The sequence below is a fragment of the Scyliorhinus canicula genome, chromosome 4, assembly GCF_902713615.1.
Source record: "Scyliorhinus canicula chromosome 4, sScyCan1.1, whole genome shotgun sequence".
In the NCBI taxonomy this organism is placed as follows: domain Eukaryota; kingdom Metazoa; phylum Chordata; class Chondrichthyes; order Carcharhiniformes; family Scyliorhinidae; genus Scyliorhinus; species Scyliorhinus canicula.
Window position 1 is genome coordinate 101,064,524 of NC_052149.1, and position 27,794 is coordinate 101,092,317.

At 44.2% G+C, this 27,794-nt stretch overlaps 1 protein-coding gene and 1 pseudogene across 1 annotated transcript; both read right to left on the reverse strand.

Annotated features, from left to right (window-relative positions):
* Positions 1 to 7,882: 7,882 nt before the first annotated feature.
* On the reverse strand, positions 7,883 to 27,511 carry LOC119964852 (uncharacterized protein C1orf226 homolog). Its single transcript, XM_038794910.1, has 3 exons — positions 27,163 to 27,511; positions 25,756 to 26,089; positions 7,883 to 10,683 (listed from the first exon to the last, which is right to left on the reverse strand). Exons 2-3 carry the CDS (start codon positions 26,076 to 26,078, stop codon positions 10,125 to 10,127), a joined length of 882 nt encoding a protein of 293 aa, XP_038650838.1. The 5' UTR covers positions 26,079 to 26,089; positions 27,163 to 27,511; the 3' UTR covers positions 7,883 to 10,124.
* On the reverse strand, positions 16,427 to 16,639 carry LOC119965523 (annotated as a pseudogene).
* Positions 27,512 to 27,794: the final 283 nt, after the last annotated feature.

Genomic DNA, 27,794 nt, shown 5'->3' on the forward strand with positions numbered 1-27,794 from the left:
CTTACAATACCCAAAAGTTTTTCAAGGTATGGGCACGTTACCTTTTCAGCACAAAATCCAACTCAAAAAGGATGCCAAATCGGTGATCCATCCGCTTCGTCGTGTTCCTGCTCCACTTAAAGATCGACTGAAAGCTGAATTGTCAAGACTTCAAACTCAAGGAATAATCTCTAAGGTTACTCAACCTACTGACTGGGTAAGCTCCCTAGTCTGTGTAAAGAAACCTACAGGTGAAATAAGAATCTGTATGGCCCCAAAAGATCTCAATAGAAATATCAAGACAGAGCATTATCCAATACCAAAGAAAGAAGATATCACTGCTGAGATTGGCAAATGCTAAAATATTTACCAAGCTTGATGTGTCTCAAGGATTTTGGCAGATTCAATTAATTAGAAGACTCCAGTAAACTTCTTTGTACTTTTAATACACCTTTTGGAAGGTACTGTTTCAATAGGATGCCTTTGGTATCATATCTACTTCTGAAATTGTTCACAGAACAATGGAACAGATGACCGAGAACATAGAAGGAGTTCGGGTTTATGTTGACGACATAATTGTCTGGTCAACAACGCCTGAAGAGCATATCAAGCATAGTGGGAACTTAAAAACAACAGCATATTTTTCCAAACAGCTAGTTGGTTGGATTCTCCGCCCACCACCTGTAGCGGACGCCTGATGCGGCGGAGAATCGACTGGCAAGGAAAAATTGGGACCGGCGCCTCCGACACCCCACTGGCGGTGGGATTGGGGTTCGTGTCCGCCAGCGAGTGGGAGGATGCTAATGATTGCAAATGGGTCCTAATGACCCATTTGTATCCATTTAGTGGGCTCGGTACCAGATTCTCCAGGCCGCATGATTCTCTGATCTTCGAAGAGAGTTAAGTGCATTCCAAGCACGTCCCTTCATGCTTGAGTGATTTTGAAGCGCTGAGCTGGAAGTTGATAGCACTTAACTCTCTTTGTTGCAGTTGATGTTTGTAAACATTATGGTTTCAACACTTAGACTTCATTATCCATGAAGAAGATGAATGAAGCAAGGCTCACAACTGGTTTGTGGAAGCTATTAATCACAGCTCACTACCAGAAATTAATGAATGACATGCAGCGAATGGATCTGAGGGGCTTAAACACAGGTCACAGCTGTTCTCGTTTCAGGAATGGACACTTCAAGTTAAGTGTTACAACTGTAATTTATTTCACCACCCTTGTCTGAACTGTTCTCTAGCTTGGTCTCTAGCTTCCAGACCGAGGGACTCCATCTTTTCTGAGGGGGTCCCTCTAGATAAGAGGTTCCTGTGGCGGGTTTCTTTAGTTAGGGGTCCCCCTATCTAGGGAATCACTGTGGGGGGGGGGGGGTACCACTAGTTCGGGGTCCCTGTGGGGGTTCACTCTAGTTAGGGGGTGTATGTGGAGGTTCCTTCTCGTTTGGGGTTCTCTGTGGAGGGTTCCTTTAGTTAGGGGGTCTCCCAATTTAGGGAATCCCTGGGTGGGGGTTGAAGCAGGTCACCTGCATACTGGGATAAGAGGGGGCACCAAGAAATCTAGGGGTGGGAGGCTGCTTTGTCATGCGGGCGGGAGGTGGGTTGGGGAGGCTGATTTGCAGTGTGGGGAGTGGGCAATCACTTGACTTCACTTTTGGGCCGTCTGCTGAAGATGGTGTCCCGATAGTGGAATTCCCTCGGGAATCCCTTGTATTCCTTGTCAGCATAAATTTACATGGCAAAGGATACTGGATTGCTCCGTGATTTGCGCTCCCAGCGGGAGCTCAAATCACGGTCAATTCAGCTCTGACAGCAGAACATAGTCCCACAAATGGAGAATCCCACCCGTAATATGTTCAGTAGACAGGATTAGGACCATCTTCAGATATTTGCTGAACAAGCTTACGATTAGACGTTGTAAACTAAATCAATGCAAAGGAATAGGGGAACAATTTTCCATGAATTTTCCCAGGACAGCATGCAATAACTCCGAACTGCCACAGGGAGGCAGAAGAAACACAATCTACTAGCTTTTTTTGGTGTCAAACAAGATTTTATTATCTGCAGCGAGTCTAGAGTTATGGGAGTGTTGACAAATTAATTACATAAATGAATCCACTTCATTGACACCTTTCAAACCATACAGGACTTGCTGTTAAAAAAACTTTTGCTAAAGGTGCTTTCAGCAAGCATTGTTAAAGAGATTCATGTTCACTGTCCGTTTGGAATTTGCACATTCTCCCTGTATCTCACCCCCACAACTGAAAGATCTGCAGGGTAGGTGGATTGGCCACGCTAAATTGCCCCTCAATTGGGAAAAAAAAATGTAACTTAAAAAAAAAGATTTGTATGTCTAATGCTTAAAGCTGAAGGGACACATATTTTTCCATAGCTGTAACTGATTGAACGAACCGGAATAAGGTTTGTAACACTGCATCCTTCAAACTCAATCTGGTGCACCATGTTAAATTATTTTTTGGGGGCAGCACGGTGGCACAGCAGTTAGCATTGCTGCCTACGGCGCTGAGGATCTGGGTTTGAATCCCGGCCCTGGGTCACCGTACATGTGGAGTTTGCACATTCTCCCCATGTCTGCGTGGGTTTCACCCCCACAACCCAAAGATGTGCAGGATAGGTAGATTGGCCACTCTAAATTGCCCCTTAATTGGAAAAAATAATTGGGTACTCTAAATTTATTTTTAAAAATAAAAAAAATATATATATTTTTTGGAAAAAACATTGCAAGGATAAACATCGGGCTCAGTAACTATGTTTTATAGTTTGAAGATGATGTCCATTGGTTGTGTGCACATTCTGATATGAATTCCAGAATGGAGCACAGTGGCGCAGTGGTTAGGACTGTTGCCTCACAGCACCGAGGACTCACACAGCAAAAGCATGATCTAGAGTTCTGCTGGTGGACAAGAGGTTGAAATATTAAAGGGAAAAAGCGACTGTACCTGCTGTGAGTTCCAAGACTGAAGGTTTGTACAAGCAAACTCAGTTTAACATTTTGAGGTGGACAGCTCTGTGATTAGCTGTTTATGAACTTTTTTATTCATTCAGTGAATGTGGCTTCGTTGGCTAAGCCAGAAATGATTGCCTATTTTCTTTTTTTTAAAATATTTTTATTCTCCTCCCTTTTCACATTTTCTCCCAAATTTACACCCTCCAACAATAAACAATAAGCAGTAACGAATGCAATGTCAATCCCCATATCAAAAACAACAATGCCATTTCCCCCCACCTAACCCCCAAACAGCAGCCTGCAAGTTAACATTAAAAAAACCCAAAAAGGAATCAGGAATCACCTACAGTCACCATCAACACATACAGTCCCCCCCCCCCCCCCACACTAATGTTTGATATAATCCAATTCTTGAAAGTGCATAATAAATAACACCCATGAATTGTAGAACCCCTCCATCCTTCCCTCAGTTCAAATTTGACCTTTTCAAGCGTCAAGAATTCCAACAGGTTCTCCCCGCCACACCAGGGTATAGGGTGGAGGTTGATCTCCACCCTAACAGGATCCGCCTTTGGGCAATCAATGAGGCGAAGGCTACACCATCTGCCTCCTCACCCATTTCCAACCCCGGCTGATCCGTCATCCCGAATATGGCCTCCCGAGGGCCCGGGTCCAGTTTCACATGCACCACTTTAGAGATTACCCAAAAAACCTCCTTCCAGTAATCCTCCAGCTTTGAACTGAACCAAAACATCTGAACGTGATTAGCGGGGCACCCCCGCAACGTTCACACACATCTTCGACCCCGTCAAAGAATCGGCTCATCCTCGTGAGGTGTGCTCTGTGTACCACCTTCAGCTGTATCAGCCCCAACCTTGCGCACGAGGTGGAGGCATTCACTCTCCGGAGCAACTCACACCAGAACCCCTTCTCCATAACCTCTCCCAACACTTCCTCCCACTTTGCCTTGATCCTTTCCAGTGGTGCCTTCTCCTCTTCCAAAATAGCCCCGTAAATTGCCGACACTACCCCCTTCTCCAGTCCCCTGTCTTCAGCACCTCCTCCAACAATGTGGAGGCTGGCTCTACCGGGGAACTCCTTCCTGGCAAAGTCTTGAACCTGCATGTATCTAAATATTTCCCCCTGCTCCAGCCCATACTTCACTCCCAGCTCCTTCAATACTGTAAACTGACCCCCAAGAAACAAATCTTTTAGTGTCCTAATTCCTTTCTCCTCCCATCTCTGAAAATTTCTATCCCACTTCCCTGGCTCAAATCTTTGGTTCCCCCGAATCGGCATTTCCCTTGACCCTGCCCCCAACCCAAAGTGTTGGCAAAACTGCTTCCAAATTCTCATCGAGGCTATTACTACTGGACTCCCTGAGTATTTCCCCGGGGCCATTGGGAGCGGCGCTGTTGCTAGCCCCTTCAAATTTATTGTCCATTTCTAATTGTGCTTGTGAAGGTGGTAGTGATCTGCTTTCTTGTACTGCTGTGGTCCCTGTACTGTAGGTACACTTGGAGTTCCAGGGTTTTGACCCAGCGACAGTGAAGGAACAGTGCTAGAGTTCCAAATCTGGATGGTGAGTGACTTGGAGGGGAACTTCCAGTGGTGGTGTTCCCATGAGTCTACTGCCCTTGTCCTTCGAGGTGGTAGCAGTCATAGGTTTGGATGGTGCTGTCGAAGGAGCCTTGCTGTGTTCTTGCAGCACTTCTTGTAGATGGTGCACACACTGCTATCACTATATGTTGGTAGGTGTGGGGGGGGGGGGGGGGGGGGGGAAGGGTGAGTGAATATTTGTGGGTGGGATATCAATCAAGCAGGTTGCTTTGTCTTGGATGGTGTCAACATCTTGAGTGTTATTGAAGTTGCACTTCCAGGCAAATGGGAAGAGTATTCCATCAGACTTCTGACTTGTGTCTTGAAAATACTGGACAGGATTTTGGGAGTCAGGAGTTAAGTTACTTGCTGCAGGATTCCCAGCTACATTATTTATATGGCTCATCCAGTTCAGTTTCTCTTCAACGGTAATCCCCAGTATGTTAGTAGTGGGGGAATTCAGCAATGGTAATGTCAATGGCGATGGCTAGATTCTCAAATGTTACTCACCACTTGTCAGCCCAAGCCTGGATATTGTCCAGATATGTAGCATGGGGACTGCTTCAGTATCTGCATGGTCATGAATGGTGCTGAACAATCATTTGCGAACATCCCCACTTCTGACCTTAAATGGAAGGAAGGTCATTGATGAAGTGGCTGAGGATGGTGGGCGGATGGCAACTACCTTGATAAACTCCTGCAGTGATCTCCTAGAGGTGACATGATTGACCTCCAACCACCATAACTATTGTCCTTTGTGCCAGGTTTATGACTCCAACCAGCTGAAATTTTTCTCCCTGATTTCTATTGACTCCAGTTTTGTTAATATAAGAGTTGGAAAAACAACTTCCGTTCTTGCTAGAGGTGCAGTTGTGGTTGACATTTTTGGACGACTGATGTTGAATATAATAGAAAGTGAGGAGTGTGTGAGTTGAGATTAGAGTTTTGTATTTTGAGAAAGTTGAAAATTAGCACAGTGTTCCCTAACAGGTGTGGAACAGATTATGAATGCATTTGATTAATAATCTTTATTAGTGTCACAAGTAGGCTTACATTAACACTGCAATGAAGTTACCGTGAAAATGCCCTAGTCGCCACATTCCGGCGCCTGTTTGGGTACACTGAGGGAGAATTCAGAATGCCCAATTCATCTAACAAGCACGTCTCTCGGGACTTGTGGGAGGAAACCGGAGTACCCGGAGGAAACCCACGCAGACTCGGCACAGACAGTGACCCAAGCCGGGAATCGAACCTGTGACCCTGGTACTGTGAAGCAACAGTGCTAACCACTGCACCACCATGCTGCCCTAGCATCTCATTTAAAATGTGCTGTGAGTTTACTAAATCTCAGCTTGAGGAATAAGGTGTGGTGACCATGTCAGCGATGCCGTTGGTCACTCCACATTGTCTTTCTCTTTTCTTCACTGTTTCTTTCCTTGGTGCTTCTTCCAACATCATATTTTAAATCACAGACAAATAAAGTTTGTTTTGCCAAGGTAACAGTACAATTCTGTGGATACTGAAATAAAAACAGAAAATTCTGGAAGTACTCAGCAGGTGAGGCAGCATCTGTGGAGAGAGAAAACAGTAACACTGGACTTTGATACCATTATAAGTGGGGTCGACAAGTCCCCCAGGGCCTGGCTGCAAAGGTCTCCTTTCATTTAAATTTTTTTAGTTTACATTTTAAAAGGTTGAAGAAATAGTGTCTTTATTTTGGTGTGCCTCTCTTTTGCTTATCCTGTCATGGCAGCCTGCTGCTCCTTCCAAGCTGGATCTCCTCTTATTGGCCACCTGGCTTCAAGAACTTGCCCTGCCATCATTAATTAGACAGTGAGTGCATCCTCTGGCCACTAATTGGCCAAATCAAGGAAAGTCACTTTGAGTGACTGTGCTCCCATTTGACCCTGTCAGTGGGGTCGTGAAGCCTGGAGGGAAAATCCAGCCCTGAGAATCTATTGCGTCTATCTTTATCATTGTCCATACTTCAAATTCATGGAAGTTATTGACCCTTTTATATAGTCTAAAGCAATAAGTAACACTTGATTATAAAGCAACAGCAATGGCACAATACGGTAACACGGTAGCATGGTGGTTAGCATAAATGCTTCACAGCTCCAGGGTCCCAGGTTCGATTCCCGGCTGGGTCGCTGTCTGTGCGGAGTCTGCACGTCCTCCCCGTGTGTGCGTGGGTTTCCTCCGGGTGCTCCGGTTTCCTCCCACAGTCCAAAGATGTGCGGGTTAGGTGGATTGGCCATGCTAAATTGCCCGCAGTGTCCTAAAAAGTAAGGTTAAGGGGGGGTTGTTGGGTTACGGGTATAGGATGGATACGTGGGCTTGAGTAGGGTGATCATTGTTCGGCACAACATCGAGGGCCGAAGGGCCTGTTCTGTGCTGTACTGTTCTATGTTCTATGTAATACTGGAGATGCTAAGATGGCAAATAATTTCTTGAGTATTTTCTCAATACACTAAAGTTGCACCAACATGAGTCTGAACTCGCAATCATCAAATTCCTGGTGAGTGATATGAAATCCATGCCTGTCAACAATCCCATCAAAATTAATCTGGTATGGAAAGCGTAACTTATTGATTAGCTAATTTGTGAGGTTAAATGAATAATTAATACACGGTTTTCATATTATCATGTTTTCTACTAAAAGACACTTGGCTAAAAGAAAGAGGTTAGATTGGCAGGCTCCATACTGTCTGAATTTTACAGCATGGAAGGAGGCCATTCAGCCCATGATACCAGTGCTAGCTCTTTGAAAGAGCTATCCAACTAGTCCCAAACGTCTGCTCTTCTACCCCCCAAAGGCCCTGGAAACTTGTTAGTTTTGATTATTTATCCAATTCTCTTTAATAATAAATTAGTAACTCTGCTCGCTTTGGATCCTGGAGATATAGACAGTGCTTTTAAAGATATGTCAGAATTGATGGTGATCCTCACCCTGGAATTAATGTCACATCTCCACTGACATAAGACTGATACTTTCCTATCTACAATCTTGCCACCAATTCCAGGTAAATTGAATTTTAATGCAATCTAACAGATCTCATTACAGCAGCAAACTAAATCACAAAATTAAAAGACATTTAATGAATAATATTTCAGCACCCTCTTTCACAGGTGCAGTCTGTCTAATTACAGAATCTATATGCATATGGCAGTGAATTATGCAGAATGTGGGTAGCCTAAAAGTTTGCAAAGCATAATGTTGCATTAATCTGTGCAAATCAAGGCAGGAGGGAATAAATATATCAAAGCACTTCAGAGAGAGAGACTGCAAACACCTACATTAAAATTTGGAAGAAAACCACAAAACATTATGAATTTTTTTGTAAGGATTTCAGTTTATAAAATAATGTGTAAAAATGCTAAAGATTTGAAGTGTTAACATTTGCATTTGAATAGAACAACTATATCTGAAAACGCAATCAAAATTCAAGATCACTTCTACAAATATCAGTAGATTATAGCTTTTCAGAATTTTGACATGGGTTGGCAGTTATCTCCACTGAGGCTAACTCCGCTCTCCTCCCACCATCACTTCTTTAGGCTGAGAGTAATGGATATAAATCACATTAAAACATGAATAAAATCATGCCCTTGCACAGCAATAGTCCACTCAAGTGTGGGTTTTAACAATTTAGGCCTATGTATTTTTGAAACAAAACACATGTTGTTGAAGTTTTTTATCTGGCATTCATTAGCCAAGTTTGGAAGAATATCAAGTGCACAGGGAATGACAGAACAGTCAGAGTCGACCTGCATGGTTTGAATTTAAATAAAACTTGGTATTCAAGACTGTCAATCATCAGTTAACTGATGCATTCTTTACAGCAATGCTTCTACCATTTGCCAACCAATCAGCACTCTCTTCTCATTAAGTAGGAATTGCTGTTCCCTTTAGCACAGGGCTAAATCGCTGGCTTTGAAAGCAGACCAAGGCAGGCCAGCAGCACGGTTCAATTCCCGTACCAGCCTCCCCGAACAGGCGCCGGAATGTGGTGACTAGGGGCTTTTCACAGTAATTTAATTTGAAGCCTACTTGTGACAATAAGCGATTTTCATTTCATTTCATTTCATTCATTTGGTATTCTTGTGAATTATCTTGATGAGTGCAGGACGACAAGCTTCAACAACATGTGCCTTTTATCGGTAAAACGCAAGTTCTGTCCGACCAAACAATTATTTTGGCTTGTGTGCAGATGTGCTAAAACTCACAATGGATGCATAATTCCCTCTTCATTCCTCTGTGGTACTGAGCAAGCGTGAAGAGCAAATATGCAATAGCTATGGAGGGGTAGAGGAATTGCCTTATTCTATTACTGAAATTCTGCTACATTCTGAATAACAGAAGTAATTAAAACTAATAAACTGTAAACAAAAATTTGACTTCACTGAAATACCTTTGGAAGTAATTCCTGTCTAGACTGGAATTCTGAAGAGCAGCACATTGTGTGTTAGTCTGAATGTGCTCTGTGAATTAATATAGAGAGCAGCTATCGTGGGACAGAACAAATTGTGCCATATTTAAATAATCCACTTCCTAAAACAGGATGTGCTTCTTCAAACAGATTATTATGAAGGCAGTATGACACCTAGATTTTTTAATAAAATGATGCATTTTATAAAGATTCATTTGATTTAGTCTGTGATGCAGTAATATTAATCTAAAATAAATTCTTTTTTCCTAAAAAATACTACATTACCTTTCATTTTAAAATTACAAATCACTGTATATTCCTTGCTAGTTTCCCTTGTTCTGATTTTAAGATTCAAATATTTTTTTCCGAATAATCTAAGCAACACTCCCAACAGACTGATGTTTACTTCATTCTGCAGTCAGTTTGCAGAAAATGTTCGTATGAAAGAATATTTAATGAGGTGTTGACAAAACATAAGTTCACTGTGGCAATGCTGCAAGTGCACAAAGTTTAATTCAGGCACTTAATGTTATCTTGTTACATTATAGGCTTTGTATATGGTAAAAGGTTATCAGTCACTTTGGTGAACAGGTAGAACTGTATCTGGATTTGCTGAGTTCCATACATTTAAAATCTAGGCTTTGAGATTACATTGTGAGATAGGAGGTATGAATGGTTGATGGGTTGGTCCAAACTTGTCTCCCTCTGCTATTTTAGCAGAGGGATTAATTTGTTTAAAATAAATAGGTAAAACGCACAGTTAAAAACAGGACAGAGGAAGTTATGTCAAATGCATAAGCTATTTGTTTTTGAGTGTAAGTTCAAAGCCCAGTTCTAAAAATTATCTGCATTCTACTTTAGCCTCCTCATAATGGTCCAATTGTATGCTGGACAATTTACCCACTGAAAGTAGTGATTGGCAGCCTTCCTATGATGAGTGTAAAGTTGGCCTCTCAGCCCATTTAAAGCTCAGGGTTAAAGCCAAACTGCTGCCTAATAAAGGGCATCTACACTGGTAATTGTACAACCCCTCGTTCCACCATGACACTAAACTCCAAGAGGCAAGATACACATCTGAGACTATCCAAGGGAAAGGGATTCTGCTGTTCCAGTTATTGTCAGTGACACAAGATCCCCACAGAAACCTATTCAAATGATAGCAAATCTGGGTGGTGTTCTTCATTTTCAACACTTGAACATCTTTGTCGTGGTACTCCGGAGTCCTCAGAGTCATTCCCCAAAAGGTCATCTTCACTAATGCTGATCCGCAAGCAAGTTTTGTCTGGATGAGGGGAGGAGGTCATCCGTTTCTCATGGCCAATTGGCTTGAGTTTGACATCCACAGACTCTTTGTTCAGAAGATCAGGCACAGAGAGGACTGGCTTGGCAAGGTCTTCAACATTCTCCAGTGTACTGCATAGCTCACTCTCTGATTCGGCCTCGGCAGTGAGGTTGGAAGTTAAATTCTCCACGCTGCTCGTGGGGGCAGTTTCGTCACCTTCGGCCTTACTCTCAGCCGCTCCATTCTTTTGCAGCACCGTTTCATCAGGGCTTGACGTGGATGGATCTGAAACATCACTGCTGGTAACCACAGGCACCGATGATATCATCATATCCTGAGTGGTCTTTAGTGCTCGAGGTGCCCTCTTTTTGACCGTTGGTGGCGGTGGCTCGAGTCGAGGGAAAGTGTCCAAAAAGCTTTGTCTACAATTAAAGAAGCAGTGCAGAGGTTAATGTCCGAAACATAAAACATGAATCAGTCAGTACACAGACCTTCAGAAACCCAGCTGACTGGGTACAATTTCTCTTCTCAATACCCCACCATCCCTTGTTAACGAGAGAGTTAATGCTTTCTTTCTCTTGCTGCTTACTTAACACTGCCATTTGTAAAGGCCATTTCCTTAACAACCGGCCATCTAGGCCATGTGCCAGAGTCTAAGGAACAATACAGAATGGAAAGGAAAAGAATACCAATTACAGGATGGGTAAAGAATTAAAACAAGGTTGGAAGCCAGAAGCAAGCCTGACTTCTGACTTTCAACATTAAGTACTTAGAACATAGAACATAGAACATAGAACGATACAGCGCAGTACAGGCCCTTCTGCCCTCGATGTTGCACTGACATGGAAAAAAAACTAAAGGCCATCTAACCTTCATTGTTCAATGAAGTTCATTGAAAACAGAGAACTTTGTAGCCTTATGTGCAAATGTGGTCAACTGCCAGGAATTCAACTCCCTGGAATTCCATTCCTAAACCGCTCTACCTCTCTCCTTTAAGAGGCACCTTCAAACTTATGGGTGGAATTTTCCACCCTCCTTTATTCCCCCCCCCCCAATTCAACCTTGCCCCCATCGTTCCCCTCTCGCGCCCCCCCCCCCCACCCCCTCCGCGCCACGTTTTGCGGTTCAGAAGTGGCTCATCATTGGTTGGCAACAGGACCATCCGGTCCCCATCAGTGGGCAAGATGATCCCGCTGGTGGAAAGGGCCATAAAGATCAGCCCTATGTCTTCACTTAAACAGTGGCCCAACTGCCCTAATGTCTTCTCCTTCAGCTCAGTGACAATTTTTGTTAGCTTAGTCCAGTGAGGCAGTTTGGGACTATTTACAACACTAAAGGTGCTACGTAAATGCAGGTTGTCAATGTTGCAGTTTTGGTTTAATTCAGATGTATTTCTGAACTTGCCCTCTTGTGATTCATTCAGATTTACACATGAATATTTACCATCGGAGGGTACTGCTCACACAGACACCTAAGAGTTAATTTGTATTGGTACCTTTGGCCAATACAAATAGCAATTTTCTGTGCCAGGGTGCAAAAAATGTATTTGGGGCAGCACGGTAGCACAGTGGTTAGCACTGTAGCTTCACAGCGCCAGGGTCCCAGGTTCGATTCCCTGCTGGGTCACTGTCTGTGCGGAGTCTGCACGTCCTCCCCGCGTCTGCGTGGGTTTCCTCCGGGTGCTCCGGTTTCCTCCCATAGTCCAAAGACGTGCAAGTTAGGTGGATTGGCCATGATAACTTGCCCTCAGTGACCAAAAAAAAAGATTAGGAGGGGTTATTGGGTTACAAGGATAGGGTGGAAGTGGGGGCTTAAGTGGGTCGGTGGTACTCGATGGGCCAAATGGCCTCCAAATGGCACTGTATGTTCTATGTTCTTTGTTCTTTTATTATTCAGTGACAGTGCTCAAATATTCATATATTCATTTAAATACAATAGTTCAGTAGATAAAATTAACACTTAGTCAGTCACCATAACAGAAAACATACAAGTCAAATCCTTATGCTGAATTGGCTAGCAAATTTATGGTTGCAGCTGATGAGCATTCATCCACAAATCTTCCAGTTCACAAATCCTGCTTCCACATTCCTGCTGACAAACCAAGTTCTTCAGGACACATCAGCAATAGGTTTGTGTCTGTTGGGGACAGGCTAGTCTCTAGACTAGTTACTCTTATCTACATATAACATAGAATTCAGAAGGAGGCCATTCGGCCCATCGAGTCTGCACCGACCCACTTAAGCCCTCACTTCCATCCTATCCCCGTAACCCAATAACCCCTCCTAATCTTTTTGTAAGTGAATCTGACAGTCAACATGTGCACAGAGAGTTCCCACAAGTGAAGTTAATGCGTTAGGAAAACTGCTTCATCTCTTTTTTTGTATGATGTTGGTTCAAGGAGGAATGTTGGTAGGTCTCAGTATAATCTCTGTATAATCACTGTCACCAGACTCCTAAATGACCCTCTTATTGACTGACCTCATTAACACTACACCCTGTATGCTTCAACCGATGCCAATGCTTATGTAGTTACATTGTATATCTTGTGTTGCCCTATTATGTATTTTCTTGAATTTTGTTTCATTCCCTTTTCTTCCCATGTACTGAATGATCTGTTGAGCTGCTTGCAGAAAAATACTTTTCACTGTACCTCGGTACACGTGACAATAAACAAATCCAATCCAATCCAATCCAATCTCACTATGTCAACACCTCTGACAATGTAACACTTCCTTGATACTGAACTGGTACGTCAGCCTAGGTTACGTGCAAGTCATTTATCGAGGCTTGGCCCCATGACCTTCTGACGAAGTGTGAACAGTTGATCAATTTGATAGCAATAGCAGAACTGCAACAAGAACATATAGGCCTGGTTTAGAAAGCTACGTCCCACTATATGTTAATGTATTCTCAATGTATTATTAAAGCCAATATGTTATGACATCTATTCATTCAAAATGACTACAGCAACAGTCAATATAAATTATGTTCACATCTAATGACGGCTGTCTTTTTAATGATTTTAATAGTGTTATTAATATGGCAGGTTATGACATGAGAATACAGCCATGGCTCAATGGTAGCATGTTTGTCACTAAATCAATAGGTGCAGGTTCACATTCTGCACCCAGAACCTCAGCACATCATTTATGCTGCCAGTCCAGTGCAGTACTGAGGGAGGGACTGTCTTTTGGATGTGATGTTAAACCAAGGATTCGTCCCCCTTTTCAGGTGGACTCAAAAGATCCCATGCCACTATTTCAAACAGGGAGTGCTCCCCGCTGTCCTGAGCAATGTTTTGCTGAATCAGCATCTTTAAAAACAGATCACCTGATCATTATTACAATGTTGGCTGTGGAATCATGCTGCACACAAATTGGTTGCTATGTTTCCTATATTACAGCTGTGATATGTCAAAGGTCGCCCACAAGCTTTTGGGTGTCGTGAAACGGAGAGGGAGTGGCGAGAGGAAAAGAGGAAGAATAAAAGGGAAGGGTTGTGATTGGGAAAAGAGAAGGAGAGATTAATGACAAAGATGTTATGGAACAAGAGGCAAAGGGAGCGATGATGGCTTGTTGTAAAGAGACAAAGCATTTGTCCAGAATAAGTGTGAATGGCAGAATAATGAATGGCTCTGTCCAAAAGCAAAATATGGAAAACGTGATTAAGGCCAGCACATAGCAAAGAAAAACCAAAAAAGGAGAGTTCACAGTCTGACGTTATTGTCCAGTCGACAATTAAACTTCACCAGGAATCATCCCAAAACTCCAATTGGATGGTTCCGACTCTCTTAGCAGAATAGTTACCCAGGAAACGTTAGAAGGACTAAGGGGTTAATCTTCAAACTGCGTCGATACAAAAACCAAGACACTGGGACATTACCGTATCAAAGACAAACAGTGGCCATCAGACAATCAAATCAAAGAGACTGGGAGACAACAACACTATGCAACCAAGTCCAGAAGACTGTAAAGTCCCCAATCAGAAAATGAGGTGCTGTTGTCAAACGTGCGTTAGGCTTCACTGGAACATTTGCAGCAGGCCGAGGGCCAAAAAATGAGCACGAGAGCAAGGTGGTGAATTGAAATGGTAAGCGATTAGAAGCTAGGGGTCATGTTTGTGGACTGAGTGGAGGTGTTCTAATTGTGTTTGGTCCCCCCAAAGTAAGGAGTCTCCTCTACATTGGTGTCATCAAATATTTGGTGCAACATCTCTGATACGTCCACAAGTACGAAATACAAGTTATTTTTTAACATATGGGGTGGGATTCTCCGACCCCGCTCCGGGTCGGAGAATCACCGGGGGGGGGGGGGGGGGGGCGCTATTCACCCGACGCTGCTCTGATGCTGGTCCGCCGATTCTCCAGTCACCGGAGAATCGGCGCCATTGGCGCCGGCGTGGTTGGTGAGGTGCTGGTCAGGGGCCGTTGAAAGCGCACCACGGGTGATTCTCCTCGCACGATGGGCCGAGTGCCCGCTGAGTAAGGCCAAGTCTTGCCGGCGCCGTTCTCGTGTGGATCTACCCGGCGGGACCTCGGCGTTCATGTTGCGGGGGCGGCCTGGTTTTGGGGGGGGGGGGTGAGGAGGGGGGATCCAACCACAGGGGGAGCCTCCACGGTGGCCTGGCCCACAATCAGGGCCTACCGATCGGTGGGCGGGCTTATCTGGTGGGGGCCTATGTTGCTCCGCACCGGGCCGCTGTAGCTCTCCGCCATGTTACGCTGTGGTGCGCATGCGTGAACTTGTGAGGGCCGTAGCGGACATGCGTGAACCCACGGCGCACGTTCTGACGCCCGCTCAGCTGACGCCCAGCTGGAGCAGCGTGAGGCGCTCCAGTGCCGTGCTGGCCCCCTGTGCGGTGCAGGAGCGCTGCTCCTGGGGGCCCGTTGACGCCGTCGTAAAACGCACCGGCGTTTACGATGGCGTCAACACTTAGCCCCAGGATCAGAGAATCCCGCCCATGGTTCTGGGTGCACCTGCATTTCTTATTTCTGCCATTTGGTGTCACTGTGGAGCACTAGAAATTCCACATCTGCCTCAAAAGTGTGTGTTTTGGCTTCAAAAGCTTCACCTGGTCCTTCCCTGGCCACTAGCCCCAAGAATGTTTGATACACTTAGAAATCCCAATGATCGGTATTTTTTATTTCACATACGACTAGATCAATATCTGGCAATAATTAACTTCCTTTTCAAGGGAGTTTTGGGGGAGGGGGGGGGAGAAGGGGTCGTGCAGGGAGGTTCTTCAGAAAATGTGTTGTGGCCCCCTCACCCCCTCTGGAAGTTCCCATGCAAGGAGTGCACGACAATTGCCCAGGAAGTTTAAACTTCCAATGGACAATTACCTTGCACCAGAAACTGTCCAAAACTCAAATTTAAATCGGAGCCTTCTCAGGACTATTTACCCAGGAAAAGTTAGAAGGATCAAATCAATTTTTTACTCCTGGGCAACGATTGTACTGGCTCTCTGACCGCCACCTGACTTCCCCCTATCCTTCTGACTCACCCCCCACTCCCCCATCTGTAGAATTGGAATCTTCTCCAACTGTACTTTTGTTAAATATGAAATTCCAGAAGCTTTATGGACATAAACACTGCAAACAAACAGACAGGCCAAATCTCAACTGTACTGTAGGGATTAATTTTCAAAACATGTCGTTACCGAAACCAAGACACCACGAAGACAAAACATTGGCCTTCAGACAATCCAATTAAAGAAACTGGGAGACCATCAGAGCTGATGGCCCAGACCACAGCCACTATACAACCAAGAATCAACGGTGTGGTGATATGGCTAGCAGACCTTGCAGCACCTTAAGAGGTGTGCTACTATTGGGGCAGAGGACTCGCTGCCCATTGGCTCTGGCTGGTCATGTGTCTCTCTGCCAATTGGCTGACGAGAGGCTGGTGGCTCCTCCCACGGGGAGGGGTATAAGTACCATCGCAGCTGGCAGTCGGCCATTCTGTGTAAGTCGACTGCAGGGTTAACATCTAGCTCATTAAAGCCAAAGTTTCGGACTCACTCTACAGCTTGTGTCTGAATTGATGGTATATCAAACGGCTAAGGATAAATGGACTTTATCACATATATACCAACTTGGGAGCCAGGCACAGTACACCTGAATGGAGCCCATTGCTTTGGTTCTGGAAACAACATCATTTAAAAAAAAAAGTATTCCTTTCTCAGAGTTACAAAGCCAAGGCACAGAGTGGACAGAGGCAAACCCCTAATCCATCTCCTTTTTTGCTCCAAAAACGAATTCAAATTCTAATTGAATCCAATTCATGGTCCCACAAGAGAGACATACCAGATCCAAGCTGACAAGAACAGGCATTACATCTGATCTCAAGCTTGATCTTAGCCAAAAGGCCGAGAAGCAATGGAAGCCACATCATGATGAATGGTTTGTCTGAACTAAGGCAGGAACCAGGATCAAAGAGATTAAAAGGTGCTAAGCACTGACCATTAAAACAGGATGTCTTCAAGAAATATGCTTTGATATTTTTGATAATGATTTTTCATAAGAATGGCAATACAGTTGAGTCTTGAATTGCCTTCACAAAGAACGGTCAAGAAAGGTCAACCTGATTCAAGGCCCACACCTCCAACTAGAAGAACCAACTTTGTCTGGAGCTGCAAGTATCAGCCAGATCCAAGGGAGTTTGGGGCTGAGGTTTAAGAATAGTTTAAGGATAGCAACTAAATCCTGAGGGGGTTTGAGTTGAAGCCTTGGGCAACAAGGGGGGGTCTTACTTATGGTTTTTCGTGTAGGCTTTTATTAAGTCATTGATTTGTATGTAGTGCAGCGTCATTACATTAGTTCGAAGCTCTTGTATTAGGAATTAGAAATGTTTTATTCTGTTAATAAAGTAATTGGGAAGGGCAGCACGATGGTACAGTGGGTTAGCCCTGCAGCCTCACGGCGCCAAGGTCCCAGGTTCGATCCCGGCTTTGGGTCATTGTCGTGTGGAGTTTGCATATTCTCCCCGTGTTTGCGTGTGTTTCGCCCCCACGATCCAAAGATGTGCAGGCTAGGTGGATTGGCCACGCTAAATTGCTCCTTAATTGGAAAAAATGAATTGGGTACTCTAAATTTATAAAAAAATAAAAATAAAGTCATTGGGGTTGAGCATAAAAGCCCGTGTCTGTGTAAGTCTCTCCTTTATAAATTCCTAAAGTCAAGAACTGACGGTAAGCGTAAATGGAAGTGTGCACTTCTTACGTGACATTCCCCTACAAACTGAAATAGTGCCCCACCTCTCAACTGATCATCCAACCCTCTGCATCCCACAGAACCCCTCCCCAACGCATTCCTAACCCACAACCTATGACTCCAACCCCATAACTAACCTCCCGATCCATACTACACTCCCCAAGCTAGCCCCACCCCATCCAGCCTCACACCAAATCCATCCCACCTGACCCCCCAACCCATCTGACCCTCGCCCTGCAACTGACTACCCCAGCCTCTTGATCCATCCTATCCCACATCTCCCCGGCCCGTCCTATCCCCACAACTCCCTATTGCCATCCCAACCCCCACCGCAGTCCTTGACTGACCACCACACCCCCACTCACTGGCCAATCCTACCCCTCCCCGCCCTCTAATTAAAACCTTGGGAATCCGTTGAACTGCACAAAGGGGATGAATCCCAAAGTCTCAGGTACCTTGAGAGTCTGCATATTAGAGTGAGACTAGCTCTAATATGCAGATTTGCCAAAATGTGATGCCACCCAGAATGGGTGGGATTTACATCGCAATGTCTCGCGAGATTGCACTGGAGCTTGCAAAGCGTTGCAAGCCAGGTAGATCCCAATAGCAGGGTCTCCCAGCTTTTATCGGTCACGCCACGCCGAGCTGCTTTTCGGGTGCAGGGTGGCCATTGGATCATACCCGTAGCTTTAGGATGTCACTTAAAGGGCAGCACGGTGGCGCAGTGGGTTAGCATTGATGCCTCAAGGCGTTGAGGTCCCAGGTTCGATCCCAGCTCTGGGTCACTGTCCATGTGGAGGTTTGCACATTCTCCCCGTGTTTGCATGGGTTTCGGCCCCACGGCCCATAGATGTGCAGGGTAGGTGAAATGGCCAAGCTAAATTTCCCCTTAATTGGAAAAAAATGAATTGGGTACTCTAAATTTATTTTTAGAAAAAGGATGTCACTGCAACTCTTTGATTGTATTTAAACTCTCCAAACCATTTTTCTATCTCTTGGCAAGCTGTAGTTTGGGATTTAATTTGTTTGTGTGCTACTTTTAGTGTGCTGCTTAAAATGTTCTTTTAAAAACAAATTTAGAGTACCCGCCCACACAGACACGGGGAGAATATGCAAATTCAACACAGACAGTGACCTAGAACTGGGTTGAACCTAGGACCTTGGTGCCGTGAGGCAGCAGTGCTAACCACTGTGCCACCGTGCTGCCCTAAAATGTTCACCTTAAATTTTGGCCCCTAAATATTTCTGACACTTTTAACGTATTAAAAATGCTCCTTAAAATCTATACTGTTTTGCCAAGCAATTGATCACCTCGCCTAATTCATGTCTCTTTTTGTAGCTCAGTGTCAGATTTTGTCTGAATATACTCTTGTGTTACATCTTTGGATGTTTTGATCTGTTAACAGTGATTTACAATTGCAAGTTGCTGTTGGTGATCAGACCAACAAAACACTGATCCCTGCACTCTAGATTTATGATCTGCGACACGTTTTGCCCTGTTTTTGATGTGAAAGGTGCTACGTGGATGGTTTGAAGCAACGTTGCTTTTATCCGAACAAAATGGCGGTGCAATTTTTGAATTGTTCAGCACCCAAAGGTGAACTCTCAATGCGGCTGATCGAGATTCATTCCACTGCGAAGACCATTCAGTGAAAAATAATAAACAAGGTGAATTTTGTATCCTGTGTCCCTGATTGTCAACTGGTCAGATCAAAGGAGAATATACTGGCATATGGACTTTGTCATGATATGCAGACATGCAGATAATGATATACAGACAGGCACAGACAGGCAGCTAATGAACACAGAGAACAGGACATGACCAATGAGCAGGCAGTACACTCAGGAGTGGTATCTCACTAGGCACGAGGCACTCACACTCCGCCTCTTTCCACTGATGAACATCTACAGAGTGAGTCAGGGTGTATGTACAGTATCACACCTCCAGCACGTGGCTAAGAGCTAGTCTGGTTCAGTCAGAGTAACCACACTTAGGTTAGCAGAGAGTCAAACTTATAGAGAACTGTGCTAACTGGGCTACTGGTTCAATAAATCAGATTGAACTAACTTCAAGGTCTGGAGTATCTTTTGGTTAAAGCTGCATCCAGTTGCAGCCTGCGTTATCCCCGAGTACATAACACAACAGACTTCATTGGCTGATTAGTGTCCTTCTGTGCTGTAATGACTATGTCATGACTCAATAAGGAAAAGGTAAAGTCACCGTAGTCCCGGATGACCATAAACTGCTTTACCCTTTGAGGGGGAGAGCTGACTGGTGATACTTTGACCTGAGGATCACCACACCTCAGGTGAAGTGCAAGTTGAAAAGGCAGGCCTTCATGTCAGATGAGACAAACAAGTTCCAAATTCTAAACAAAACCCAAAATAATTGGTCATCTTGATGTGAACTTTAAATGTGATTTAGTACAATGCATTTCAGTAGATTGCAGTAAAGAAGCACTTGCATTTATATCGCACCTTTCATGACTTCAACATCATCCCTCACAGCTAGTTCTTTTAAAGTGCAGACACTGTTGTAATATAAGAAACATTAACATCCTAGTTTGCTCAGTTGCACTGAAGATGAAGTGAGCCAAATGTCAGTTTGTGAACCTATCTATTTGCAGAAGAAGGTGTCTCAGGGAGACTATAGAAAGTGTGCTCAGGCAGCTGGTAAACCAGTTTAATACCACCTGTTCCCATTAGCCAAGCGGCATTGAAGACCTTTTGGCAGATGCAGCAAGCTGTCACATCTGCCACTCTACCTGAACCAGAGACATGGGGGAAAGGGAACACTTTACAGAGTGAGGAGTACATTCAATCAGACTGATTTATGACCAGACATTGACCTAGTCTGCAAATGGGTCTTTAATGCAGCTGGGTATAAAGCAGACGTTAATCTCAGTGTGCTCATGGAGTCAGTCTGTGAAACAGCAATGCTGACATGGCAGTTGGATGAGTGAAATCACAATGCCATTTTTGAATAGTGTGGCAGTCGCTTTAAAAGGTACTTCAATACAAACATGCCCTCTTTGGATCTGATCAAAAAAAAGTGTTAATGTAATCATTTTAATTCCTCTACTGCTAATCTATTAGGAAGAAGTATGCTGCAAATTCTCATTGCATTTATGCAACTTGTTGCGTGAGAAATGTGCATTAGCAAATACGTCCATGTTCTGAGCACTTGTCAATCTTCCGTTTGCGGCACAATGGGAAGAATAGTGGATGGAGAGTGGTGACTGCTTTAGTAAGGTGCCCAGAGGTGGACAAAGTTACTAGATTCTTGTCACCCTTTATGATATGTGATCATCAGAAATTACTTCCCCTGCTGTAGTGTATTTATCAATTCAGGCCGATAACTCCAGTGCAGTACTGAGGAAGTGCTGCATTGTCAGAAGTGTTGTCCTTCGGATGAGAAGTTAATCCAAGACTCCGTTTACCCCCCCTCAAGAGGGCATAAAAGATCCCATGGCAGTATTCAGAACAGAGCAGGGGAGTTCTCCCTGGTCTCTGATCAATAGTTATCCTTCACCAATACCTAGAAAAGACTTATCCATTAGTGGTCACATTGCCATTTGTGGGTCTTTGTTATGTACAACTTGATTGGCCCATTTCTTACATTGCAACCGTGACTACACTTCAAAAGTGCTTGTTAAAATTATGAGGTTAATAAGATTATATTTTGGGACTGTAGCTTTAAATTTAAGATAAATCATGTGGCCTGATCCGCAGTCTGCCTGACAGTAAGCCTGGGTGATTTGATTGTTAGTGATTAAAGGAACGCTCAGATTGTTTTGCTGAGAGGGGGGGGGGGGGGGGGGGGGGGGGGGGGGGGGGGGTAGGAACTGACATATTTTACGCATACACAGTTCACAGAGACAGCAGCATGTTTAAAAGTGCAGCAACTTTCTCAGCTAGTTTATCCTATGTCAATCACTTGATCGAACCTTGCTAACCAATGAATCCAGGACAGGTATCCAAGATGCCGGGATGGTAACCTCCCCCATGCCCATCACTTAACTCAAGGTAACATTTTAGTTTACCCCATGCTGGAGGCCATGCTGAGGTAGCAGCGCTCATCAGGCAGCTATCTTCTTCAGATGGAAGATGAACCAGGGAAGAGGGAGGAGGTGTCCCGAACACTTGACTGGAGAGCAGAATGCTGCCATCGCAAGCTGCTGAGATTAACACATGGCATTTTCTGAAAAATGGCAAAGTGTCAGGTTCTGACTGAAAACCAGCGTGTTTCGCCCCAGAAAGACAGCCAGGTTTTCTGTCCAGATCTATTGACACTTTGTCATGAAACATTGGTGGGCATGTTTTGCGGTGTAACTCTGGTGAGGTGGGGCCTCCTGTGCAGTGTGTATATATCCATCCAGAATTACACTCCTGTGCACTACTGCATTGTCCATAAGACCATAAGATAGAAGAGCAGAAATAGGCCACTCGGCCCATTGAGCCTGCTCCGCATTCAATCATGGCTGATATTTTTCTCATCCCCATTCTCCTGCCTTCTCCCCGTAACCCCTTTATTAATCAAGAACCTATCTATTTCTGTCTTAAAGACACTCAGTGATTTGGCCTTCACAGCCTTCTGCGGCAAAGAGTTCCACAGATTCACCACCCTCTGGCTGAAGAAATTCCTCCTCATCTCTGCTATAAAGGATTGTCCCTTTAGTCTGAGATGGTGTCCTCTGGTTCTAGTTTTTCCGTCAAGTGGAAACATCCTCTCCACATCGACTCTAACCAGGCCTCGCAGTATCCTGTAAGTTTCAATAAGATCCCCCTCATCCTTCTAAACTCCAACGAGTACAGACCCAGAGTCCTGAACCATTCCTCATACGATAAGCTGTTCATTCCAGGGATCATTCTTGTGAACTTCCTCTGGACCCACTCCAAGGCCAGCACATCCTTCATTAGATACGGGGCCCAAAACTGCTCACAATACTCCAAATGGGGTCTGACCAGAGCCTTATACAGCCTCAGGAGTACATCCCTGGTCTTATATTCTAGCCCTCTCGACATGAATGCCAACATTGCATTTGCCTTCTTAACTGCCGACTGAACCTGCACGTTATCATAGTTATTATAGAATTTACAGTGCAGAAGGAGGCCTTAAGACGTTAACCTTAAGTGAATCGTGAACAAGGATTACCAAGTTTGTGCTTCTGATTTCCTGAGCAATTGCCCATTTAGAAAATAGTCTATCTCTGAATTCCGCCTTCCAAAGTGCATAACCTCACACTTTTCCACATTGTATTCATTTGCCACTTCATTGCCCACTCCCCTAGCCTGTCCAAATCCTTCTGCAGCCCCCTTGCTTTCTCAAAACTACCTGTCCCTCTCCAGATCTTTGTATCATCTGCAAATTTAGCAACAGTGCCTTCAGTTCCTTCTTCCAGATCATTAATGTATATTGTGAAAAGCTGTGGTCCCAGCACAGACCCCTGAGGCACACCACTAGTCACCAGCTGCCATCCTGAAAAATACCCCTTTACCCTCACTCTCTGCCTTCTGCCAGTCAGCCAATCCTCTATCCATGCCAGGAACTTACCCGTAAGACCATGGGCTCTTAATTTATTTAACAATCTCCCATGCGGCACCTTGTCAAAGGCCTTCTGGAAATCTAAATAAATCATGTCCACTGGTTCTCCTTTGTCTAACTTCCTTGTTACCTCCTCAAAAAAATCTGACAGATTTGTCAGACATGACCTCCCTTTAACAAAGTCGTGCTGACTCAGTCCTATTTTACCATGCACTTCCAAGTACTCTGCGATCTCATTTTTAACAATGGACTCTAAAATCTTACGAATGACCGAGGTCAGGCTAACCGGCCTATAATTTCCTGTCTTCCGCCTCTCTCCCTTCTGAAACAGTGGTGTTACATTAGCCACTTTCCAGTCCCCTGGGACCCTTCCTGCCTCCAGTGATTCCTGAAAGATCACCATCAATGCCTCCACAATCTCCTCAGCTATCTCTTTTAGGGCCCTGGGGTGTAGTCCATCTGGTCCAGGTGACTTATCCACCCTCAAACCTTTCAGATTCGCCAGAACTTTCTCCTTAGTGATGGCCACTGCACTCACCTCTGCCCCCTGGTTATCCTGGATCTCTGGCATCCCACTGGTATCTTCCACCGTGAAGACTGATGCAAAGTAACTATTCAGTTTGTCTGCCATTTCTTTGTTTCCTATTATTACTTCTCCAGCCACGTTTTCCAGTGGTCCAATGTCTATTTTTGCCTCTCTCTTACCTTTAATATTGAAAGAAACACTTCCTATCTTCCTTTATATTACTAGCTAGCATCAGTCATATTTCATCTTCTCTCCCCTTATTGTTTTTTTACTTGTCCTCTGCTTGCTTTTAAATGATTCCCAATCATCTGGCTTCCCACTAATCCTTGCCACTTTGTATGCTTTTTCCTTTGCTTTTATGCTGTCCTTGACTTCCCTCGTCAACCATGGATGCCTTGCCCTGCCCTTAGCATGTTTCCTCCTCCTTGGGATGAGGTTTTCAGCAATGTCCTAACGTTACGGGATCTACAGATGTCAGCATGGGAGTTTCTGTCAACTGTTGTGAGTCAAAACACCACATTCACAGGCTCAACTTGCAACATGTTCTGCATATAAGTGATCCTACATCATGCAGATAGTTTGGGCCTCAACCATTTCATGCATAAAATCCTTTGAAGACCTGAGCGTTCTAAGGGTTCTAAATTACACAGATTTCATAGAATCTACAGCAGTAGAATCTGTTAGGCCCGATTGATCAATGCCAGTGTTTGTATTCCACACGAGCTTCCTCTCACTCCTCAATATCTAATCCCATCAGTTTGGAGCTGTGGAGGAAGGATTTGGGTTTATAGTTTCACAGGAGGTGAGGGTGGCAGTGGCTTGCACTGCTGTATCACAGAGCCAGGGGCCCGGGTTCAATTCCAACCATGGGTGACTGTGTGGAGTTTGCACCTTCTTCCCATGTCTGCATGGGTTTCCTCCGGGTGCTCTGGTTACCTCCCACACTCCAAAGATGTGGATTGGTCATGTCAAATTGCCCCTTAGTGCCCAAAAGATTAAGTGGGGTCACAGGATTGCGGGGATGAGGCGGGGGCGTTGGCCTGGGTGGTGTGCTCTTTCGGAGGTTATGTGTAGACTTGATAGGCCAGATGGCCTCCTTCTGCACTGTGGGAATTCTATAAAGGACCTCTAAAAGCTTAAGTTTTAACTCTAAGGGATACACCATATAAAAACCAAAAGGTAACGATGAACAGACATAAAACCCTAAGCCTCGGTTGAGAGTACTGTATGCAGTTTTGGACTCGCCACTGTAGGAAAGAAATCAAAGCTCATCAGAAGTTCGAACACAGATTCAATAGGATGCTGCCAGGTATGAGAAAAATCAAAATATAAACAAAACTTTTGTGCACATCTTTTTGGGTTGTCGGGGTGAGACCCAAGCAGACACAAGGAGAATGTGCAAATTCCAGATGGACAGTGCCCTGGGGCCGGGATCGAACCCGGGTCCTTGGCATCATGAGGCAGCAGAGCTAACCACTGCGCCACCGTGCTGCCTTCGTTGCCTGCTTTTAAACTTATTTTGATGACTACTGGTTTGATACTCCTACAACCTGCGTGAGGACTATGAAAAGAATAATAAAAGCCCAGGTCATCGGGTTGATAGGAAGCCAATGAGGCGATGACAGACATTCTGCACTGGGACATTGCCGCACCCTCATCCTCTCCCCCAATCGCCGTCCTACTGGATACTAGAGGGATGTCACTAACTCCTCATGATCCTTAATGGCTAACTGCCCTCTGTGCTCAGAGAGCCCTGCCAGCAAAGCTAAAATGCCAGTACCCAATATGTTTTTCCACAAGAATCGTGCAAATTTATACTGATGCTGCAGAGTATGGAAAAGTAAAAGGACATTCCAAGATCTTCATATTCAACATCAAATTACTTTTACCTTTTTGCTGAAACATTTAAAACCCCTGGGTCAGGCATTTTGTTCACCAGTACAACTACTGGTGATCTAACAACATACCCAGAGAATGTATTTAAGGAAGAGCTAGATAAACAGATGAGGGAGAAGAAAACGGAAGGTTACGAAGTTGGGGATGGAATGAATTCTGATGGAAAGACCTTTGTTTGGAGCAGGAACACTGGCACAAACCTGTTGGGCAGAATGGCCCAATACATCAGAATAATCATGCAATGTTAGTCAGAAGCCAACTGAAAACTCTCCTCATCGTGGCAGGGAAAATCATTCATATTGAGCAGCCCGACTTACATTCCATTATTGTCCGTAGCTCCTTTCTCATCCCTGCTCGCCATTGAAACCGCTCCCTCTGCGTTCTTGTTGACCTCGGTCACACCGACCTCCATTGTGGTGCTCTGCTCCTTTCTGCGAAGGAGATCATTGACCTTTGCCCCCATGGCCTTCCCCAGGTTGATGGCGCTCTTGAGGTGTTGGCTGTTGATACCTCCACTGCCCGATCTTCCACCTGATTCACCAGCAATGGTCGTTGAGGAACCAGCCAGGGCTCCTTTAACGGAGGCAGCCCTGCCGTGGTGAAGTTTTGGCGTGGGGGCAGTATTAGAATTCTCAAACATGCTTTGGTCAACTGTTCAAAAGAATGGAGAAAAAGACCCATAAGTAGCTCCTTTCACCCGATCAGAGAACACAGATCATAATTATAAGCATCAACTACTTATAACAATTGGTAGAAAATCATTTGTTGGAACCAGAAAGCCATTAGCCTGCAGTTTCCGGCTTGAGCACAGCCAGCAATCTGGGTGTCAAGTGCCCCAAACCTTCTGCTAGTTTTGAGGTGTTCTTTTCACTTCAAGTTTCCATTCTAACTCAGTGGCATATTCTCAATTGCAAAATCAACCTTCAATCAAGCACTGCTCAGGAATAAAATTTTTAAAAGGGTTTTCACTTTGAACAATATTCTTAAATAAATTTAAGACTGGTAACTTGTCATCGTTTGATGAATATAGCTGAAATTGGACACAAAATGAGGAGAATGTATTCATTTGCCACTTCATTGCCCACTCCCCAGCTAGTGTCTCATTTACCAGTCATGAGGAACCCAATTCTAAATAACTGAGGAAGGGTGGAAAACGTACACAAGTAGTTAAATCTCACCTTGCTGATTAATTCAATCTTGGGCTGGGGCGGCACGGTAGCCTAGTAGTTAGCAGTGCTACCCCACGGTGCCGATGACCCGGGTTCGATCACGGCCCCCGGGTCCTCTGTCAGTGTGGAGTTTGCACTATATACCCGTTTCAGCGTTGAGTCTCACCCCCTCAACCCAAAGATGTGGACTGGCCACGCTAAATTACCCCTTAATTGGAAAAAATAATTGGATGCTCTAAATTTAAAAAAAATTCAATGTTAGGATCTGGATTACTAGTCCAGCTTTTTGGCAGGGCTGTCTTCTGGTTGGTTGTTTCTTTGGAACGAATGTAAAAGGCACTAGATTTGCACTGGACCCAAATTGTATGGAAAATCCTGTGATCAACTTGGTTCGATCAACTTTGAGCAAAATGTCACGAAAACGTCTAGTGGAACCTAGGAGCAAATCCTGGTCAATATCTGTCAATGGAAAGAGAGTCAGGAGGGAAGAGAGAGGATGAAAAATTAATTCTCAGATCATTTACGTGATGGGAGTGAACGGCAGAAGTATCTTACCTTATAAAACAAGAGCTCAGACAGCATTAAAGCAAAAGGGAAAGTAAAGGAGAACAAGATATAGCAAGAAAAGAATTATTAATCAGCAGTCAAAGATTCATACACATTCAGTAATAATAACCCATGATCCACAAACCCAATTACAATATACTGATATCCCACTTTTTATTTCACAGAAAAAGATACCTTAAGAGCAGCACAATTAAAAAATTAGCATATATAATAAGTGTTCATCAGAGTTGAGATCCAATATTTAAATGTTCACAATTTCTAGACCTGTCCCCACTTTCACAATTTGCAATATGTATCTGAAATAGACTAACAATTGCAAAAATTAAACATGCAAAATATTCATATATATATATATATATATATATATATGACATTTTAGAATAATGATCAACTTGATTAATATACATTATATATATTTGACACAATTATTAACAATTCCTCCAGGTAAATTCAAAACTAGCTTAATTGCATTTTCCATCTATTTTTGCTATGTCCATTTATCAGTCTTATTCAGATGGCCATCACAGAGTCAAACAGGCCTCAAAGCTTTATATCAATCTTTTCCTTGCTGCCTTGTAATGGTTTAATGAGAAAAGCCCCACCTCCCCAGGTGAAGCAGG